General features: G+C 36.1%; 1 protein-coding gene across 4 annotated transcripts in view; it reads right to left on the bottom strand.

Moving 5' to 3' along the window:
- PGGT1B (protein geranylgeranyltransferase type I subunit beta) overlaps positions 1 to 18,205 on the bottom strand; it is a 48,726-nt gene that overhangs the window by 3,899 nt on the left and 26,622 nt on the right. For 2 of the 4 annotated variants that reach the window (XM_023747299.1, XM_006081139.3), the window contains 3 exons: positions 14,474 to 14,658; positions 12,746 to 12,854; positions 5,846 to 7,383 (listed from right to left, as the gene is read on the bottom strand). In XM_023747299.1, the coding sequence (XP_023603067.1) occupies positions 7,202 to 7,383; positions 12,746 to 12,854; positions 14,474 to 14,658 (476 nt within the window). In that variant the 3' untranslated portion in view covers positions 5,846 to 7,201. Of the gene's footprint in view, positions 1 to 1,486; positions 1,682 to 5,845; positions 7,384 to 12,745; positions 12,855 to 14,473; positions 14,659 to 18,205 lie in introns of those variants that run through there. The other 2 variants (XM_014461438.2, XM_023747265.1) reach the window with 2 other exon arrangements.

The following is an 18,205-nucleotide window of genomic DNA, read 5'->3' as shown; positions in this document are numbered from 1 at the left end:
GCCAGGGTTGTGGGATGGATCCCCAGCAGGGATCCTGCAGGAGGCAGATCAATGATTCTCTTTCATCATTGATTTTTCTCTCTCTCTCCCTCTCCCTTCCTCTCTCTGAGATCATTAAAAACGTATTTTTAAAAAAAGAAACCCTGTTGATGAGTTTCTGAAAAGCTATACTGGTTTTCAATGGCAATTTAACAGTTATTACCAATACTTTTAAAGTATACATTATTTAATCCAGAAATTCATTTCTAGGAGAGCCACAGAAAAATATATGATCTTCACAGCAACATTTTGTGAGTTGGAAATAGCCTTAAGATGAGAAATATTTTAAAATAAGTATCAGTTATAAAAGAAAAAAAAGGTATTGCCTGAACAATTATTCTTATATGCATATTTCTATAATTTAACCACTGAATAATTTTCTACAGTAAATCCTACAGCAGAAAAAAACATTCTGTAGCACAGAGTTCTATGGTACTCAATTGCTGAAATTCAGATGGCAAGGTGAAATCCATTAACATTCTAGAGCAAGCTACTTATGTACACTTTGTCAAATTGATTATTTTCCTTCACTCCTTAGAGACTTTATATAGCTCTACCAAACTCCCTGACTTGCTCATCTAAGATTAAATGAGGGAAATTGGCTTTGAGCCTAAGCTCATATTTCTTCCAGTGAATTTTAAGACTACTTTCTGATCACATTTAAAATCTATATCAAAGTACTGTGTACCAGTACAACCTTAGAAAGCAGTGTGGCAAAAGCTATCAAAATTTATAATATGTGTATTCTTTGCCCCAGCAACTCCACAGCTATACATTTAGCTTAAAGAATTACAAAAGTAGGCAGCGATACATTTTCAAAGATCTTCTAGCAATATTTTTTGTAATTGTGTAAAACAAAGCACCAATTGGTACATTTAGGCAATGAGATACTATGCAACTGTTTAAAGCAAAGTATGGATAGTGAAAGGCATTCATAATATATTGTTGAATGAAAAATGTTATAGTACAGAATATATAGCACATCTCATAGTCATATGTGTACTTATATGTGTGTATTTGGTTACGTATATATGTAGTAGTGGGAGGATTTAAGAGTATGTTTTAATGTCTGGTAGGGCTAGTTCCCTCTATTTTTTTTCTTTCCAGTTTCATAGTTACTCTCCTGTGTTCTCTAAAAACACAAAACAAAACAAAACCATGGTAATTTTTATTGGGATAGCTTAAATTTATAAATTAACCTAAGGGAAAAACATGTTTTGATGTTGAGTCTTACCTAAAAATATGGTATAATCTTTTCATTTTGTTCAAGACTTTGTCTTTTACGTGTTTTATTTTTATGCTTTCCTCATAGGTTTTGGACATGTCTTAAGTTTACACATTTCTCTTTTTTGAAATCATAAAAGGGAAATTATAAGTCTATTTCCTAACTAGTTAAGGTTTGTGTGTATGTGTGTGTGTGTGTGTGTGTGTGTGTGTGTGTGTGTGTATATATAGTGTTTTATTCTTCTTAGTAAACATTTTTATTGAACTATGATTATACATACAGAAAAGTGCATAAATCATTAAGTGGACAGTTTCATATTCATGAAGTGAATGCACCTCGGAACCAGCACCTGGATCATAAAGCGGAGTATTACCAGCACCTCAGAAGCTTCCTTGTACCCTTCCAGTCCTTGTTGAGCTAAAGGGGACGGTTGAAAAAAAATGTATCCGTTATGACTCCTTTTATATCAAGTTCAAAACCAGATAAAACTAATTGGCGATGACGTCAGGATAGTGCTTACCTTTGGGGAGGGAGTGACTACAAGTGGGCACTGATTTCTGACACCATAGGTAAGTTTTTCTTATTTTGAACTTCATTTAAATGGAATCAGAGTATGCACTCTTTTTTGTCTTGTGAAGGCTACTGATATTTCTCTGTTAATAAATTGCTACTTTACTAAGTTCTCACAGTGTTTCTACAAATTCCTTGGGTTTCCCAGATAGAAAATCCTCTGCAAATAGTTTCACCTCTTCCTTCCCAAGCTTCATTAGCTAAAACCCCAACACAATGTTTAGTAGTAGAGGAGATAGTGGGCTTTGTTCCTGACTTTAGTTGGAAAGCCTCTTTTGTTTCAATATTAAGATGCTGTTTTGGGGCAGAGGTACAATGTTAATCAATTACCATCAGTTTCTACTTGAGTATATTTAACATGAATGAGTGCTCCATTCTGTCATACCTTTGCTGCAAAGATGGAGATAATCACATGATTATTCTCATTAACTCTTTTAATATTAGTGGATTGTCTAATATTGAATTTTCCTTGCATTCCTATAATAAACTCAACTTAGTCATGATTTATTACTTTTTGGAAGTGCTAGTGGATTGTTTGCTAATATAGTTAAAATGTTTGCAATGATATTCCTGAGAGTCTGTAATTTTCTGTCAGGTTTTAGAGACCATGCTATTACATTCACTTCGTAAAATGAATTTGAAAGTCTTTCTCTTTTTTTTGGCACTTTGAGGTTCAACATTCTTTTTCTAGTCTCTGGGATTCTTTAACATCAAGACTATTTACTCTTACAGATTTGGTAGAAATCTTGAAACAATCTGTGCCTGATGCTTTTTTTGTAAGGAATCCTTTAACTATGTTTCTTCTATGGAAATAGTTGGTTCTGAATTTTTATGTCTTACTAAAGTAAATTTTGGCAATTTGCATTTTTCTAAAAGTTACTTTTCTAATTTATTATATGAAATTATTCAAAGTGGTCTTATAACTTTGAAAATTTCCCTGATTTATGGTTATTTCTGTCATTTAAATTTTTGTTTCCTCCCTTTTTTCCTTAAGTAGGTTAGCTGGTGTTTTGTCTTATTCTCTCTCCCCTCTTCCCCACTTTTTACTAATTATTTCCCTATGCTTTCTTTTGGCTTGCCTTTTTCCTCCAGTTTTAAAGACTTGGTAGCTTAAATCTCAGCTTTCCCCATTTTTACTGATATAGTTCTAAATACTATATATTTCCTGTCATAACTGCTTTCAAAAAATATTAGGTTTGCCCTGGCTGGTGTTGCTCAGTTGATTGGAGCATTGTTCCATACGCCGAAAGGTTGCAGGTACGATTCCCAGTCAGGGCACATGACTAGGTTTTGGGTTTGATCCCTGGTCAGGGTAAGTATGGGAGGCAAATGCCGAAAGGTTGCAGGTACGATTCCCAGTCAGGGCACATGCCTAGGTTTTGGGTTTGATCCCTGGTCAGGGTAAGTATGGGAGGCAAATAATTGATGCTTCTCTCTTACATCAATGTTTCTCTAGCTTTCTTTCTCTCTCCCTACCCATCTCTCTCTAAAAAAAAGAAAAAAAAAAGAATCAACAAAAACATACCCTTGGGTAAGGATTAAGAAATAAAAAACTTAAAAAACATTTAAATAAGAAATACTAGGTTTTCATCAGTCTCGTGGTGATGTCTTTCTGGTGTGCTTTCATTGTCTATGGTGATGTTGGTCTGCTTATTTCTTATAACTCTGAATGGGATTTGACTGTAATCCTTTTCAGCTGCTCATTTAGGAAAAAAAAATTGTTTTTCTGAACTATTAGGAGGGAGGGTGACGACTTTTCTGAGATCCATGGTCCTAACATTCCCTCTTCATTTTTACAAAGTGATTTACAGGTTATATGGTCTGTATTGGTCTTCCTTCCCAATATTTACCTAGACTTTCTCTTCCCTTTGTCCTACTGTACTTATCCTGTCCAATTTGGGTTCTAATTCTAGTTTTTTCCTCAGTGCTAGATCCCCAGGGGTGAGTATGGGAGGCAAACAATTAATGCTGTCTCATTACTTTTAAGAGCTACACAGGACAGGGCCCAGACTGCTCTAGCACAATCATCACATCTTATTGTATTGCTGTAACACTCACCTGAAAATGGGAACTTGTAGAACCCCTCCTAGTTTCAGCTTCTGTTCTTGGATTGGCCCACTGCACTTTCTAGTGAGAAACTGTGGGCAATGTTATAGTTCTATTCTCAAGGCTGTCAGAAACCAGCTGCCTGCCTTCCATTCATAGATACTGAGACCATGTTGGGCAGTGATTGTCCTCACTTACTTGGATATTCACATTCATGGGGAAACCTTGTCCTTTAGTTTTGTAGAATAGGGTCTGTGGCTATCCTAGTCACAACATATTCAAATGGGGAGATTAAAAATTCATACTGCTGACATCATTTTCTCTGAGTTTAAACTGAGATCTCTATTGTAGAAAAGAGGTTTTAATAACCATAATTTTATGGTAGTTATGACAGAAATTGTAATTAGGAATGTTCTGTATTTCAGTTACTATGCTAAGTACTTTATATGTATTATCTCATTTAATCTTCAAACAACCATATGAGTTAGATATCCCCCCTCCCCCGATTTTATCAGTGGGGAAGTTAGGGTCCAAGGCCACACTGCTGCACTGCCAGATCTGGAATTTAAGCCCATCATCTTTACTAAACTGACTCTTAAATTCTATCATGTCCAGTAGTTTTCAAACTATGTACCACTTCCAGCAGAACTTCTATTTGAATTTAAATATTTATAAGTAACTATTTAAACATCTAATGAAAATGTACACAAATTACAGATCAAATCTAAAACACTGTAGATGATAAATAGGTTGAATTGTGTTGTATGACCTGATTAACCTTGTTTTTATGAGATGCTCAAAACAAAGCTTCTACTATCTCCTAAAAAGTACCATATTAAAAAAGAGAGAGAGAGAGAGAAAATACCATATTAGAGGTGGGGATATAGCATTGGGATTAGTTATTTGAGATTTTGGAGCTCATATTTCTCTTCTCATTATACCACCATTGCTAAAAAACAAAGTATACATGTAAAATATCACTTAAAATTTACCTAATAAATACTTTTCTTGTAAATAACTATTTAGAGAAAGTTAGGAATAATTTCTCCATAATTCACACTAGTCTGGTATTTTTTGGTCAGTACGCTGCTGTGGAATATGACAATCACTGGTTCATAAAGCTTTTTTCTATTTTTGTAGATAACTTTTTTTAAAAAGATGTTTTTATTGATTTTAGAGAGGGAGAGAAGAGGGAAAGATAGAAACATCAATGCATCAACATCAATCGGCTGCCTCCTGCACGCCCCCTGCTGGGGATTGAGCCTATAATCAGGGCATGTGACCTGACTAGCAATAGAACCAGCGACCTCCTGGTGCATGGGTTGACACTCACCCACTGAGACACACCACTCAGGCCATAAAATTTTACAAGAAGGCCCCTCTCAAGTATATAAATTCGAATCTTATTATAATCTATAATCTTATGCTATTAAATTATACAAGGAATCAGAAAATATTTCTTAATAGTTTTATGAAATACTTTTACCTTGGCATTCTCTTTTCTTTTATGAATACACTTACTGTTACTAACTTTCCCACTTTCCAACGATTAATGGTGATTTGGGAAAAACAGTTTGGGCTTTGCATATAGTTCTAAAGCCATTATATATATGTTATTTTACCTCCGATGGCTAAATGATGATGTAGAATGGCTGAATTTAAAGAGAAGCAACTCATGGAAGGATGACATCTGTGGTTAAACTTATGTTTTTCCATCATCAAAAATTGATTTTATTTCTAATGTAAAAAAAAATTTACTCTGGCAAATTGAAGTTTACAACTGTCCATACCAATAATACATGATCATTTTTTTCAAGTATATATTAGTTTTCCCTTTATTTGGGAAGAACCATAATTTAAGGCTATTTTTCCTCCAATTTAGGAAATAAATTAAAATAAAATGTTAAATATTACTATACCTAAACAGCGATACTAGTAATTTAGTTTTTATACTGATTCTTGGAGAACAAATAATTCAATATTTATTATCACCACGATTTTAACTTAAATCCAGCCCCTTAAGTGAAGCGTTTTCCTTCTCCATTTCAGTACTAGTTTCATATCTTTGAATGTCATCGAGCAATAGTGACTGATGTGATTTACTGAATAACTTATTATTGACCAGATGAGTTTTTATATTACCTCCTTTACAATGAGCAAGTTCACAGAACAAACAAGACAAAAAGAACAAAACCAAACTCTCGTCTTTAACCCCTAAATAGTACATTTCCCTCCAACTTACCTGAAAATATAAAAACATAAATGGCCACATATGGAGCTAAGCCATTTAATTTACTTGAGCAGTCCTATTTTTTAATTAAATTTTTGCTTATTAAATTTGAAAAAATTAAGCAATTATCAGTTTGAAATTAGAAAAGCTAAAGCATGGGGAATAAACTAAGAATAAAATCCAAGTGGCTAAAAATAACTGTTATAAAAGTACTAGGATAAATCATGATATCACATATCTCAGAAAAATAAACAAAACTACTAAATGTCTTTTCTTCCAGATAATACTGTTTTCTCCCCATAAAGAAAAAGAAAAAAACAGGAACTAATAATTTGAGATTAAAGTAAAACATAACTGTTATTCACCCCAGCAACACCTAAATAAAGGATCTGCACAGCACAAAACTTTTCCATTCACTATCACATACAATTAAATTACTTTTCCCACAGTTACATAGTAGTCTTCTTAAAACAATCTCCCTTTACGAAAATTATTGTATTAGTTAAGCCTATTCATTCTTGCTATGAGGTTAATTTCATTTATACTGGTATAGCCCACACAAGTTTAATTGGCACACACTTATGAATGAGACAAAATAAGTCGTCCTTCTTTTTAAAAATTATGGGATCAATTGTTTTCAAAGAATAATCCCAGATACTTAATTCTTAAAGCATTTTCTACCATCAGCTGTCAAGCTTTTAAAATGATCACTAAGTGTTCACCCAAAGATTATCAATGCTATGTGAACTGTAAACTTGAATATTTCTCTTTTATAATATGATACAATTTGCACTGAAGAGTTTTAAAAAAGATAACCTACATACACACAGTTAATTTTCCTCAAAGAACTTCTTAGAAATACAGTACAAACATTTAAGAACCATAACAGAATTCATTGTGGTTCAAACTTCAAAGATTTTCTTGAAACCCATTACAAATACTGGCTCAAGACCACATTCCAAAGTGACACCAGCACAAGATTTGATTGTAAGACTACCTCTTAAAAAAAGAGCACACTTGGTTATACATGGCTTTTAACCGTGAGCTACAGTTATGCTACAAATCCCCCCACCCTCCCAGGCTAAAGTCAGTCATGTGGAGATGTGTACATTCTCTGAGCATTGTTTAGAGTCCTTGTTTTCCCAGCTCTGATGGAGATCGCGAAGGCGTTCAGAAGTCCGTGTGCTTACATTCAGGGCAGGATGAACTGTACAAATTCCACTTTCCTCCATTAGAGACAGGCCACAAATTCCAAAGTATGCATGCAAAGCATCTGAAAATGAGGCATTTTTGTCACAATAGGCATTCTAATTTGTGCACGCTACAAAATACTTTAGCTGCATATCTATCAGCCCATCACTACATTAAAAATGAATTTTAAAAAATTCTAAATATAGTTTTTGAAATATTTGCTTTCACAAAGTCTCAGACACCAATGTTAAAAAAACCAGATAATCAAAATCTGATATTTTATTCAAGACAATAATATTAACAAAGGAAAACAGTTCCTAGCTGAAGAAGTGACATTTCCAACATACTTTGTGACTAAAGGACAAAAAGGAAAAGTAGCAGTAATATAAAAGACTTCTCACTGTAGTGGGGTTTCCCCTTTGCTTACTATAGAATATGGAAACAAGGGGCTTTAAGTCTATTATCATAACAGGAAAATATTTTCTTAAAAATGAAAATAAATAAACCCCTGAACCTAAGTAGCAGCACCCTTCCCTTCTAAGTTTTATTTCTGACAGTACCCTATATATTATCCTAACGGTGTGTTAAAAGAAAGGCACGTAAGCAAAATAATCCATTCTGGAATGCTGTACCATATTTAATTTTCCAATTTAGGGTACTGTCAGTCATTCTAAAAATATCTGACCTGAAAATAAAAGCAAGCTTACATTCTATTTGGCTATAATAATGTGAGTTTTCATACCATAACAATTCTTCTACACTGTTCTCACTAGTTTCCCATCTTTCAGGGGTCAGAAACCCTCTTCCGTTAAAGTGGCCACTGAAGTCACATGGCTGTTGCCTGTCTGAGAGCCTTATTTGGACTTCTAAAGAGCTCAGAGCTCCGCAGTTATGGGAACACTACAAAAAACAGATTTTGTAACAGTAAATTTTTTTTTCTATTTTTGATTTGGCCATCATTTATGACCTCAAGAGCTATTAAAGTTCAAAACATCTTACCAAGTCAAACTTTGTCAAAGAATTAAAGAATAAGTTTTACTTAGGCAAGTATAATTTACTTTTCAAAACAGAATGATAAATAGTTGTGCTTACTCAATGTTATTTGTGAAAAAGTTATTTCACTAATGGAGACCCATGTTAATGCCCTTCTTTGTCTTTTCACAGAATACTTAGGTTTCTTCTGGCTCATTTTCCTCTAATTTTCAAACCAAAAAAAAAAAATTTGTATTTTCCCTGTACTACTATATGTTCTTTGAAGTTATTCTAAAATTTTAAAAGACACAGAGCAACATTAACTTTTACTATCTAGACAATAGGAAACTTTCCCAGAAAAGAATGCAATAGAAAGAGAAATAAAATACATCCAGAATAACATAAAATTGGGCCTTACACTTTCCAATTAATGTACAAATACATTTATTTTTTTCTCAAAAGGATTCTTGTAAAATCCAGTGAACCAGCAGTTAATTGTTTCAAACCTCAAATAGTAAAAAGAAAACTCTTGGTATTCAAGCACTTAGAATAGATTATAAATACACTAGAGGCCCGGTGCACAAAAATTTGTGCACTCGGGGGGGAAGGGGGGGTCCCTCAGCCCGGCCTGTGCCCTCTCGCAGTCTGGGACCCCTCAGGAGATAACGACCTGCTGGCTTAGGCCTGCTCCTGGGTGGCAGAGGGCAGGCCCAATCCCTAGGTGCAGCCCCTGGTCGGGCTCAGAGCAGGGCCGATTGGGGAGTTGGGGCGCCGCCCCCTGTCATGCACAGAGCAGGGCAGATCGGGAGGTTGTGATGCCACCCTCAGTCACGCTCAGGGTGGGGCCGATTGGAGGGTTGGGGCACCGCCCCCTATCACAATCAAGGCAGGGTCGATGGGGAGGTTGCGGTGCCACCCCGTCACGCACAGAGCAGGGCCAATCAGGGGGTTGGGGCGCTGCCCCCTGTCATGCACAGAGCAGGGCCAATCAGGGGGTTGGGGCGCTGCCCCGTCACGCACAGAGCAGGGCCAATAGGGGAGTTAGAGCACCGCCCCCTGTCACACACAGAGCAGGGCGGATCAGGGGGTTGGGGCGCCGCCCTCTATCACCCACAGAGCAGGGCCGATCATGGGGTTGGGGCGCCGCCACTGTCACACTCAGGGCAGGGCCGATGGGGAGGTTATGGCTCTACCCCATCACACACAGAGCAGGGCCCTTGGGGGGGCGGGGGCGCCTTCCCCTGTCAGGAACAGAGCTGGGCGGATAGGGAGGTTGTGGCCCCGCCCCCTGTCACACACAGAGCTGCAGGGTGATCAGGGGGTTTGGGCACTTCCCCCTATCACGCTGATCTGGTGCCAGGAGGCCTCGCGGCTCCGCTGATCCCGGTGCTGGGAGGCATATTACCCTTTTACTATATAGGATAGAGGCCTGGGGGCAGGCTGGTTTGCCCTGAAGGGTGTCCTGGATCAGGGTGGGGGTCCCCACTGGGGTGCCTGGCCAGCCTGGATGAGGGGATGATGGCTGTTTGCAGCTGGTCACACACCCTTCAGGGTGGGGGTCCCCACTGGGGTGCCTGGCCAGTCTGGGTGAGGGGCTGAGGGCTGCTTTCAGGCTGGCAGTTGTTGACTGAAGCTCCCAACCGCTCCTTTTTTTTCTCTTTTTTTTTATTTTATTCTGGGCCAGCTTTAGCTCTGGCTTTAGCTCTGAGGCTTCTTATCTGGTTTGTTTGCCATTCTATAATCGAAACAATGTATAACTTCAGCTCTGAGATCCCCGCAGGCTGAAAGCTGATTTCTGGGGTTCTGTTTAGCTTCTACATTTGCAACATAGTACATAGTTTCTTAGAGTTGCAAATCAGAGGCCGACAAGTCAGGCGGGGAACGTTGGAGTCTGCAGTCCCTGGAGCAAGCAAGCCTCATGTTCGCTTCCAGCTGCCTGGCTACCGGCCGCCATCTTGGCTGACAGTTAATTTGCATAAGGATATGCTGGTTAGCCAATGGGAAGGGTAGCAGTCGTACGCTAATTACCATGTTTCTCTTTTATTAGTGTAGATTCTTTTCTCAAGTTTCCTCTATAAGTGTATGTAAAATCTCCTTGTGTCAAATTGGTTATTAGATTTATTAGAACCAATAATAAGATAATTTTAAAGACTTGTTAAAATAATTTTTATAAAGGCTTTAGGAAAAGGTCTCAGGTCTATCCACATAAGTTCAATTTATCATACAAAGACTTTCTATGCTCTGTAGTGTACAGGCTCTGAAGACATTGTAACATAATCCGTAAAAAGTATTACATCGAAGTATTCACACAAATGTTATAGAAACTGATCTTGCAAGAAAAAAGCTTCAAGAATTTTCTTTTTTAAAAAGCTATTGTAAATACTCAAAAGGTATTTCAAGTATGTCATTTCCCTATTTCCATTATTTGTTAAAATAGTACATTATTTGTTAAAATAGTACCATGAACTAGCTGAAAAAAAATGGCACCAAGACCAAAATAATTTTCTTGAGTCCCTTTTCTAACATATCTATAGCTATGTGTTATAGATACCAAAACTTTAAAAATATGAATTTGCTTTAGAAATTAAAAGCATTGTACATTTTTTTTCTAAAGGAGAATATTTTGCATGAAAATACAAGTATGGATGTAAGGATGTAATATTCCTGCTCATTTCAGGTACAAAAATATAATTGTATGATCCCCCTATTTATATTTTGATTCAAGTACATGTCCCAACAATAGCAGTTCAATAATAGGAGATGAACTGAAGAGGCTCTAGGCTAATAATAAAAACCATGATTCTATTACAATGCTGCAAAAACAATCATTTCTTGAATCTAGTTTCATATATTTATAGCTAATAATTTTTCAACCTACTTATTAAAAATGTCAGTGTTCTAAATAATTTTTAATGAATTCTCAGTGATTTTTTTTGAAGCTGTAAAGAGATTCATTATGCTGGAGGTAATAACATAAGGGGGAAGGGTAGTAGCCTGAAGAATGATGCTAGAGGTGGAAGAGGAGCCAAATCCCGGGAGGGCCTGTGTGCCATGCCAAAGAACTGACCGAGTGCTAAGAAAGTCTTTGAATTTTTAAAATAGATTTAATAGAAGAGTTTAGATTAGAGGTTCTCAGCTTTTTTGTTGTTGCATCAGAGATCCATTTGAGAGAGTGAAAAAAGCTTTGGTCCCTTCTCCTTTTTTTATTATTTTTTATTTTTTAAAATATGTATTTTATTGATTTTTTACAGAGAGGAAGGGAGAGGGATAGAGAGTTAGAAACATCAATGAGAGAGAAACATCGATCAGCTGCTGCCTGCACACCTCCTACTGGGGATATGCCCGCAACCAAGGTACATGCCCTTGACCAGAACCGAACCTGGGACCTTTCAGTCCACAGGCCGATGCTCTATCCACTGAGCCAAACCAGTTAGGGCCCTTCTCCCCTTCTTTAAGCACACGTACATACACATATACAGGGTGTCAATATGAGGGGGACAGGCTAGAGGCAGGAAGACTAATGATAAGACTTCTGCAGAATCCTAGGCATGAACTTGGGTTTAGTGCTACTAGAGTTTTGGGGCCAGGTGGAGCATGCAAATAACGAGTTCAATTGGCAGGTGAGGTCTGAAGGGCCTATAGATGGCATCCATGTAGTTACTGAGCAAGCAGTTTTATATTAAGAGTATGCAGCTTATAATAAGGTTTGGAAAATATCAGAAATATCCACATATTTTAAGAAATGTCATTATTAATACAGAGTTTTCAATATTTGAAAAAACCCATTTAAAAGTACTTATGAAATACAAGAATCCTTTACTCTTCACATCAATATCATTCCTGAGTTTGGAAAGCATAGATTATCATATTGTCTGAATCTATTGGGTTCCTGAGTTTTAGATAGTGAGTGAATGGTGAGAGTTAACATAGCAAAAGTATTCATCTAAAGAAGAAACTTAATCTGCCAAAATTCAGATAAGAAAAGTCTGGACAGTGAGGGACACCTGTATTCAGGATTTGAGATTTTTGATTTAGTAATTTCTGAAAAGAGCAAAAAATGAGTTCCTCCTTTTGGATTAAGAGCAATTTATTCTATATAGCTCAACTGATAGCTAATAATCCTAAAGATTTTGGATGGATCAAATGATTCTGTAATTTGGACAGGGCTTATTTAGACTACTTGCCTTACTGCCTCAAATGAAATAAAACATTGCTAAGTAAAATATTTAGAAAATAATGTAAACTATACCAATATATCTTGATAATCAAACCCTTCCTTTATACCCCTAACACCCTAAGTCTACCCTAAACTTAAACAATTTACTTACCTTTAAAAAAAACGTATTATTTAATGTAAGTTTACAACTAAGGCTAAATTTTCTATATGTCCTTTCTGACAAAGATGCTTGAAGGTTTAGTCAAGAAATAAACAAAAGGAAAGTTCTGGATTCATACAAAAAAAAAAAAATTACCTGGATGACTATCTGGCCACTTGGCAAATCCCCCTACGAGGCGATCTTGAGTTGATAAGATGTAATTTCTATTTTTCTCAAAGTTAGTGTATTGGAAAATTTTCAGAAGCTGAAATAACAAGACAAATATAAATTTACTGACATAAAACTTTCATATTGACCAATTTCAGATCTATATCATTTAAATACGCTTTTCTCAAGCTAAGGCTCTCAGAGCAAACCTCTGGGGACTTGAGCACTTAAAACTAGTCAACCACATCTTTTTTATTATCGTATCAAATTTACTCTCCTGATTTCTTGACCCACTCAATGTTTCCTTCTTTTGAACCATGTCCACTTAACCTCTTTTCATCACAACTTCCCAAATCTGTTCAACTTCTTTAGTCACTTAAAAAAGTACAATTTTATCTACCATATTTTAACTCTTATGATAAGATTTTGAGTTATTAAGTTACAAACTGGTAGTAACTAGAACTAAAAATATTTCATAAAAGAGCAACAAAATTTATTAACCAAATGCTAGAGACAGTTTTGTTTGAGAATAGGAAAAATATTATAGATTTTTAATTAGGAAAGATAAAAGGTGAGACAAATATAATTTTAGCCTAAAAATTATGTAGCTTAAAGATTTATGACATGTATTATTTGTTCTCTCTCTTAAGATCCCATTAAGTAGAAAAAAATAAAAGGATAAATCAAAGTGTAAACGAGAAGGGGGTGGTAAGCAGTAGGCAAGAGAGTTCAAGACATTTCTGTAAGACACAAAGCAACTGAAAGTGTATTAATGACTCAGAGAGGCACGGAGGGTATAAGTGATAAATGAAAAAGCATTATTTCTCAAAAATAAAAATAAACCAATAAAAAAGTTATGGTACAAATAAAAAACAAACTTATTCATTTTGATTTAATTAATAGAATATAAGGAAAGACGCTTTAGAATCCTGATGTTGGAAACAGTCCCACCAAATTATTCCCTCTACTTTTGAATATATTGAAATTTTCCATAATTAAAAAAAATTAAAAATGGTACAGGAGAAAGGAAGGGGGCTCTTGCCTTCATTTGAAATCATTCTGTTTTTCAAATTTACTTCAACCATATGTATGAGTTTTTGTCTAAGAGAAAAAATTAGAAAATTATATAGAAGATGAATATAGACTTTTGTTAGATTCTAGAATATCATAACTAGGTGATACTTTTTAAAGGTGAAAGGCAATTTTAAAAAGAGAAAACCTGTAGGTAGTGGCTAATAACCCTATGGAATGAGGTGTATCAAAATGTTGTAGAGATGGGGGAAAACATACCAATCAATACACTGCAGACGGTTTACATAAATAAACAAAAATAGAAAACCTTAAATGATTTTTAAAGAAATGGCCCATGGTTTATCTTTTAGGATTAATATCTTCCCATAAATTCTTTACTGGTATGCTTAGACAGATCCATGCTCTAGATGGACTACCGATCAGTTTCAGTAACAAGTTTTTTTTTTATGCCTACTTTCTTACCTGGGCAACTTGAATATTGTAAGAATGGAAATTTTCAAGTAGTACGACAGATAACTGAATTCTATTGAAAAACCATATAGACACTGGCTTTGCCAGAGCAACAGGAAAAACTCAGTAGCCTAAACCAAAGAATATTTAATGAATAGTACAAAGACCAAACCCTCTAAACACAGCTGATATTAACAGAGAGCATAGGTTTCTCGTTTTTACTATTTCTCTTACCTTTAGAGTTGCTCCCACCCAAAAAGAATAACAGGTGTCTACAGGCTTATTCGGTCTTCCATGATAACCATTTTGTTGCCTCATTATACACCATCTCTTTATCCTGTTCAATTCTTTTTCTGAAAAAACTTCTTCTAGTTTACCCATGAGACACAGCGATGCAATGCCACAAAAAGTTGAGCCTCCTGTTAATCAAAACCACATAGTTCTTTATACTTCAAAACAGATGCCTAGGAAAATAATATAAAATGGTCGGAGGAAAAAAAGTGGTTAAATAATTCTAGAAAATAGTGAAATAAAAGTAGTTTAAATTTAAGACAACTATAATTTTAAATAGCCACTAAACACTGAAGCCTTCCATATTAATTTGATGAAACAGGAAAGAATTTAAAATAAGTTAAAGCTATAAGAAACATTTTACTTATGAAAACAAGTAAGGCTTAGGGCAGTGATGGCGAACCTTTTGAGCTCGGTGTGTCAGCATTTTGAAAAACCCTAACTTAACTCTGGTGCCATGTCACATATAGAAATTTTTTGCTATTTGCAACCATAGTATAAAAAAGATTTATATTTTTGATATTTATTTTATATATTTAAATGCCATTTAACAAAGAAAAATCAACCAAAAAAATGAGTTTGTGTGTCACCTCTGACACACGTGTCATAGGTTCGCCATCACTGGCTTACGGAGACTAAAAAACTTGTTCAAAGTTACATGGTTAATGGCAGAGCTGAAACTAAAACATAGAACAGACTACTATTCCCTGTCTAGGACTCTACCACCTGAGTCAGATTTTAATTCACTTAAAGATAGTGTATTACTTATGAATTGAGGTTTTATCTGCCTGAAGCTACAGCTAATTTTAACATATAATATAAACAAGCTAGAAGCTGGTATGCAGATGTGATACCTAGTCGGCTTAAGAAATTTAAGGAGGCAAAGTTTGAGCAAGGGAGAGTGTGTGTGGGCGGGGGAGAAGAAAGCTGTAGCTGGAAGTCGATGCACAGTGAGTGTCCATACTCACTACAGTAGACTGAATAGTGCCCCCCAATGATATCCAGGTCCCAATCCCTGGAACGTGTGCATGTTACCTTATATGGCAAAAAGGACTTTGCAAATGTGATTGCGTTCAGGATCTCGATATGGGGAGATTAACCCGAGTCACCTGGTTGGGCCCTAAATACACCCACAAGAGCAGAGGGAGATTAAACTGCAGAAAGAGGAGGCAATGTGACTATGGAAGCAGAGCCTGGAGAGATGTGGCAGTAAGTCAAGGAATGTTGGCAGCCACCAGAAGCTGGAAGATGTAAAAGAACAGGTTCTTCCCTGGAGCCTCCAGAAGTAACTAGCCCTGGGGACATCTTGATTTTAGCCACATAAGATGAAGTTCAGACTTCTGGCCTCCAGAACTGTAAGAGAATAAATTTTTGTTGTTTGACACCCCCAAGTTTGCAGTAAAATGTTACAGCGGCAATAGGAAACCAATATGCTCATAAAGGCAATTACTTTCCTCAGAAAGTGAAAAGTCAGTATTGTTACATAAAGAAAAGAAACAACACTTTCCATGGGCACTATTTGTTGTCAACTCCAAACAATTTTAAAAATACTTGTATTTCCAATTTATTACAACTTCAGTTAGTAATTTTTATTTCAGCTATTTAAATAGATGATAGTTCCTAATATTCCTCATCCTATAATTTTCCTTTTGGTGTTACAAATCTTGGATGTGTTCTCTGGAAAAGGAAAAGTGGGCATTCCCTGTAGAAACTTAAGGCAGCTATAACATCAAATGGGTTACTGTATGTAAAAACTATTTAATCTTTAGAATTTTCCCCAATTAGCTCAGTGATCTATGTTAGTCATGAGTGAAATAAAACAGAAAAGTAAAAAAATTATCATAATCTTTTAGAATAATTTCTAGGAAGCAACTCTCAATCTTATTTCCTCTTCAATAACCCACTAGTTTTAATTTTTCTTTCATGAAAATCTGCAAATGACTTCAGTGCATGGATTTGTGCACATTGAAAGGAAATTAATTAGAATATTTTAATACTGATATTCACCCTTTCTCTATAATAGAAGTGTCAACCAAATTCCTGATCAACAATGACAGATTGAAACACGCATGTGCGACTGACGCCAGTGAGAGCTTTATATGTATCACGCATACACGAGTCAACTTAGCCTTTTATATATAGAGAGTAAACTTGCTTAATTAGAACTGCTTTCTGATGTAGCTAAACTTTTTCCAGCCCAGTGAAGCACCCCAACTTCTTTTTCAGGTAATTGTCAGCAACATAGCAGTAAATATCAACAAAAAGCAGATTATTATTGTAGATCATGCAGGGAAAACAAAGAGTAAAATATTTAACTGCAGCAGTGTTTGACTATATTCTGCACAGTGAGAAAAACTGAAGTCATTTTCAAGGTCCACCATTTCTTACTTCTTTTCAGTTAGGTCAAGTTTCTACACTTTCTAAATCTCTGTTTTCCGGCTAATGAAAAGAAAATAGGATTCTACTGAGTCTCCTATCTACCTACTCCAGGACTTCTGTGAAGATCAAATGAGATGAGGCACAGAAAAATGCTTCACAAACATTTGGTTAAAGTATAAAATATTGCCCTGACCGGTTTGGCTCAGTGGATAGAGCGTCGGCCTGCGGACTGAAGGGTCCTAGGTTCGATTCTAGTCAAGGGCATGTACCTTGGTTGTGGGCACATCCCCAGTAGGGGGTGTGCAGGAGGTGGCTGATGAATGTTTCTCTCTCATCGATGTTTCTAACTCTCTATCCCCCTCCCTTCCTCTCTGTAAAAATCAATAAAATATATATATATATATGTACTTGTCTGTTTAAAAAAAAAAAATGTTTGCACCTGGCTATAAAGCAAATTGTATTCCTGGGCTGAAGAAACTCCAAGGAGGCTAGTCACTAGGGAGAGGAAGCCTGACGTTGCTACGTGATGTCATTACTCGATGCCCATAGCCACTGTTTCCGGGCTGGGCTGGGCTGTGGGCCACATTTTGCGCCATGGCAGTGTTGGCTGCAATTTGGTGGGCTATCGCTCTGGGATGATGGCGGGGCCTGTGTCCCACTTGGGGGAAGCCAAGTGTTGCATTGTTGGCACCAGGTCTGTGCAGTTTCTCTGTAAATGGCGAGTGTATGTCACAGCAGCTCCTGTGTTGAGTGTCTGCCCCCTGGTGGTCAGTGGTTGTCATAGTGACCGGTCGGACAGGCGGAGGGACACTTAGCATATTAGCCATTTATATATGTAGATTAAACATAAAACTAATAGTATGTTGTCCTTAAAACTACAGAAAGGTAAAATGAAACATTTAACTGTTACTATGCAAATTACTTTGTTAGGACTCTTAAAGCAAAACGGCACAATTCAAAGTAAATCTTTGTTCAAATCAGATTTTGAAAATATTAATGTCTGAAGTTTGGGTTTTGAGTAGTCAAAAACAGTAATTACAAAGTCTATACTTTAAGCTAAAATTCATTTACCAAAATTTACCCCTAAGAGGCTGTTTCACAAAATTCCAAAAAAAATTAGTTCTAAAAACCTGGATTAAAAGCCTTATGATAGACATAAAACCAGAAAGAATCACAATAACATCTTGACAATAAGTAAATTAAGAAATATTATAAAATATCAGGTACAGAACTCAAATAAAATATCTTTTGAGGATTCAATAGGATTAGATCAATGATTCCCACAAGCTTCAAAAA

The sequence above is a fragment of the Myotis lucifugus genome, unplaced genomic scaffold (genome assembly GCF_000147115.1).
Source record: "Myotis lucifugus unplaced genomic scaffold, Myoluc2.0 scaffold_0, whole genome shotgun sequence".
In the NCBI taxonomy this organism is placed as follows: Eukaryota; Metazoa; Chordata; class Mammalia; order Chiroptera; family Vespertilionidae; genus Myotis; species Myotis lucifugus.
This window is presented reverse-complemented; position numbering and strand designations above follow the sequence as displayed.